Source organism: Pyrgilauda ruficollis, unplaced genomic scaffold (assembly GCF_017590135.1).
Source record: "Pyrgilauda ruficollis isolate IOZ18807 unplaced genomic scaffold, ASM1759013v1 scaffold1593, whole genome shotgun sequence".
Lineage (NCBI taxonomy): Eukaryota > Metazoa > Chordata > Aves > Passeriformes > Passeridae > Pyrgilauda > Pyrgilauda ruficollis.
The window spans coordinates 1-4,784 of NW_024514687.1; the positions used below are offsets into that span (position 1 = coordinate 1).

Genomic DNA, 4,784 nt, shown 5'->3' on the forward strand with positions numbered 1-4,784 from the left:
CATCTCCTTCCAATCCCCCTTCGACCCTCCTTTCCGATTCAGCCACTTTTCCCGCCCCATCCCCTTCAGGTCCCCGCGGATCGGGAGAGGCCACCTCCTCTGAGTGTCCTGAGCACATCCACAGTGATGTGCTGAGATCCCACAGGGAGGAATAGGTTAAAAAGTGGAAGACTGGCAAGGAGGACTGTAAATTGCTCAAGTGACCTTGCAGCTGGGAATAACCCTTGATAAACCAGTGTGAACAGCAGCCAGTGATCCTCTGTCATGGACTGAGTTTAATGGTGCCTGTCTCTCCACTTGTGCGCTTCTGCTTGGGTATTGCTTCAGGAATCCCCTGGGTCAGCAAGGTAACAGGAAAAAAATTTACTCTTTGTGTTTTAGTCATATGATTGTGGTTGTCCCAGCTGCCTTCCTGTGCTGACTTACACCTAGGTGCTTCATTACAAGAGACATGTGGACATGCTGGAGACAGTTCAACCAAGGGCCATGAAGATGATCAAGGGACTAGAGCTCCTATGAGGAAAGGCTGAGAGAGCTGGGACTGTTCATTCTAGAGAAAGTCTCAGGGGGCATCTCACCCATGTATATAAATACCTGAAGGGAGGATGAAAACAAGATGGAACCAGGCTCTTTTCAGTGGTGCTCAGTGACTGGACAAGAGACAATGGGCACAAGTTGTAACATAGGAGGTTCTGTCTGAGAATCAGGAAACACTTTTTCACTGTCAAGGTGACTGTGCTCTGGAACAGGCTGCCCAGTGGGGTTGTAGAGTCTCCCTCCTTGGAGATGTTCTAAAGCCTCTTGGACATGATCCTGGGTAACCAGCTCTAGGAGGTACTGCTTGATCAGGGAAGTTGGACATGGGGACCTTCAGATGTTCCTTCCAATGTCAACCATTCCACAATTCTATGAACAGACAGGGGCTCCAAGACAGAAATGCATGCACATGTAGACACTTGGCTTTTGAGGCAAGCTAAAGTGTCCATAAGTAATCTGTAACAGTCCATACCCTTAAATAATATGCCCAAGATAGGTTAAAAAAAGCTCCCATTTCTTTAAAAGAAGAGAGAGATAGACAAGTTAGAAGTACTGTCAAAGCTCAGAGTTCTTCCAGACTCATTGCATGTCAATTAAGCAATCATGCTGGCACTTTGTGTAGAATCACTATTAAAATATTACCTTTGTGTGCCAAGGCCAGACTGCTGAGCACATCCTATGCTTAGTTTGCAACCTATCATGTTTCTATTCAAGACCCAAATCTCATCCAGACCAGGTGTCATGTTTCTTTCACCAAGGTTGATAGCAAGTTAACATTAAGAATCCAAATTGTAACATATGGAGATATCTGGGAAGTCAAATCCTCAGTCTCTCCTAAGGAGTCTCTGTAAACTATGAAGAAAATACATAAATAACTCAAAATTATAAGGACTATGAAGTCTTAAAACTAAAACAACATAATCCAGGTTAACACACACTCCTCACCAGTGAATATATGAATAATTTATACTTAAATAAGGTATATTTAACACAAAAAGGAAAACTTAAAGAAAGTTGAACAAAATTTGGTGTTAGGGCACACAGAAGCCCTTTGTAGTAGATTCCAGTAGTGGCCCTTGTTTTTTGTCTCCTACAGATGACTACAAAGTTCAATTCCACTTGGATATCATGTCTAACAGGACAACACAGTGGTCACAATACAGCAAAACGTCACACTATGTAAGCAAAAATATAGCCCATTGTAGAGTTTTCATTAATACGCAGGGACAGCACATAAAAAGGTCATTGGTCATGTGTTACTGAAAGGCTACTTCATGGCTGCAAACTGCTAGTGAGCTTAAATTTTTTTTTTTTTTGGTCACATTACCTTTGAATAATGGGAAAGCTTTGGTGTTTTGGGAATGGGAAACCACTACAGCGTTTTATAGTTCTACTCCTTGTACTTAGATTTTTTTTAAATTACAAGGTCACTAAAACTCATGCACACTGAAATAAAAATCATGCAGTAGTTAAGGTAAACCATCCAAGCAAGTTTTATTCATTAATATTCATAAATACACACAGCAGCTTCATTAGAGATTTTTTCATTTTTTCCTCTTCAGTTTGAATGTGGAGTATTAGGAGAGCTTTTTTGCACGTCAAGCTACAGGACACAGAGCTTTTTTTTCCTCTGCACTGCAACCTATATTTATCTGCTAAAAGTAAAAATTGGTTAAGTGGAAATGATTATCGTATATATCTTTTCTCTTTTCCTTTGAATGTACACAATGTAACAAGAGTGACAGACCTGAAATTACAATCACCAAAACAAACCCAAGATAGTTGTTGTCCACTTTCATTGGCAAATACAGCACAGAGGACATTGTCTGCAAAGTAGGAAGCCATCAAAGAGGAGGCTCATTTCCTTTATTATTCTCTTTTAAATTTAGGTTTTCTAAAGCAACATCTAGAGGCATAATATCTACACAGCCCATAGCACCAAAATCAGCAATCTCTCCCCGTTCATCCTCATCTGAGGAGGAACTTTCTTCCTGCATCAAAGTGGACAGTAGAAGCTCTTGAACAAACAAGCTGTGATCTGCCTGTTCGCTTTCTTTTGATTGACGCTCTGCTTCTGACATCTTGGGATCATTCAACCTGCAGAGCAACACAGAAAGATAAGACAAGCTTAGTAGCATCATCAACAAAATTGGCTTTCTCTAATTGCCTGAACAGTTGGACTGATGCATGCTGAATAACATCTGAAAGCCATTCCTTTGAGAAACAACCTAGGTACTGCTGCACTTCTCTTGACATGTACAGATCTGACATTATCTGCCACTCCTGATGCAAGAATACAAACATTTAACAAACTTGTTCCAAGATGCTCCAAAAAAATCCTTCATAGAAGTAGATTCTAAGGCTGAAGGGAAAATAAAATCTATTTCTGAAGTTTGTTTCCCTTCAGAGAGATTTTGTTTTAAGGGGCATTAAAATTCTCTAGTCATCTCTTAAGTGTTAATTTTGTCCCCAGGACAACTTCTAAATGCAAGCATGACACAAAATACATTACTAAACACATAATGCCCAGAGATTCCCAAAGCACAGTACATTATTCTCTTTACTTATCAGTCCATGCACCATCACCTAATAGAAGCAAGAGAATTGCTTGCTTCAGTTCTATCCTAGCTCACAAGAGCAGTGACTGACATTTGCAGATACTTTCCTTAAACTTATGATTTTCAAAAAGCTTTGGATTGAGATATTATCACAAGTTTTGATAGAAATCAGCATGACAGCAATAACTTATCACAACCCCAGTTTCTAGACACAGAAACTCTTTAAATGCTTTTGTTCTTTCTCAACATGCAATTTAAAAATATCCTCCCCCTTGAATCCAGAAAATCAATATTCTAAACCTCCGAAAAGAGCTGGAATGAGAGTGGGCAACTCTTCTATAGTAGAATGGACTAGATGATGATTGTAGGTCTCTTCCAAGTGAACTATTCTGTTCTATAGAACTGTAGGTTCTAACTATACTTTCTGAAACAGATATGCATGCTGGTTATTAATAGCACAATCCTCCTTTGTTTTTTAATCCAAAATATTTCATATATAAATCTCTATTCAACCTTCAGCCTTCATTAAAGATTCATTTCCTATTAAATAAAACTAACTTTAAAGTTCTCTCCACTCACATTATCAGCATAAAAGTTTGAAACATATTATTGTAAAGGCTCTTGTCTTATCAGAAGGGTAAACAAACACAGGTTAACAAGGCAATATCCCATAGTTTTCTCTTCAAATTGAAAAACAAGTAATATTTATTCATTGCCTAGGAACAAACAGCAGGGTTGAAAAGGTGATGTTACAAATGCAAACAAAAGCATAGTATCTCAACTACAATCTTCATTAGTGATCTGGCAGTAGTCTCACTGAACTCTATGTCCACAACAAGACAAGTAAAACAGAAATGGAAGAAGAGTCAAAACCACAAACCAAATTACCTCATAAGAAGAAACTGGGAATTCTGTATAGTCTGATGATTGTTTTCTGTGTTAGATGTGTTGGTTGCTGCTATAGATTGTGTAAGAGTGGTGGGTATGCTGCTTGTGTTAGTGCGTCTAGTGGCATTGCGTGCAGTTTCCAGTTGTTGTCTTGCTGCCTGTGCATGCTGTCTTTCCAACTGCAGTTGCATCTGCAGCTGACTGTAACTGAGAAGCAGAAGGGCCAGAAGAATTGAGCTGCCCTGCAGAACGTCTCACGCCTGATAACTGAGATAAAAGCTCTGCCAGAAAAGAGAGAAGTTTCTACAGTGAAATCTGCTTAAATACATATCACACAACAGCATAATTATGTCCTGAATACCAGTATATCAATTCCTTTGCTTTCTAAAAACTTTCATCTATGAAATTCATGAACAAATTGTATTGATTTGAAAAGCTTCATGGGCTATCCATTACAAGCACCCCATGTCTCAAAACCCATGGGAAGATTAAGAATTATTTAAAGAACTATATATAAAAAAGAGTCAAAGCTTAGAGCTTTTTAAACAGATAAGGGTCAACCTAGGGGGAATACCATATAGGCAGTATCCTGTGCAAGAATTCTCTAAAATTTATTTTCAAGTTAGTCAAAATAGTTATTAACCCCTTCGATTCTGACTTCAGTTGGTGGCTTTATGCACCTTCAATGCATATTCCAGAGGGAAGCTGTGCTGCAGAAAAGAAAAATAATTATAGCATAATTTCAGACACTTTTAGAAAATATTCAGTTCATAAAGGCTTTTTAAATGCTGCATTATATGA

At 38.7% G+C, this 4,784-nt stretch overlaps 1 protein-coding gene across 1 annotated transcript; it reads right to left on the reverse strand.

Annotated features, from left to right (window-relative positions):
* Positions 1-2,006: 2,006 nt before the first annotated feature.
* LOC121350591 (E3 ubiquitin-protein ligase KCMF1-like) lies at positions 2,007-4,286 on the reverse strand (the record flags this gene model as incomplete). The annotated part of the gene is given in 3 exon segments (XM_041462027.1): positions 2,007-2,634; positions 3,984-4,183; positions 4,185-4,286. Coding segments are annotated over 3 exon segments (555 nt in total), but the record flags the coding sequence as incomplete, so codon positions are not given.
* Between the last annotated feature and the right edge of the window lie 498 nt (positions 4,287-4,784).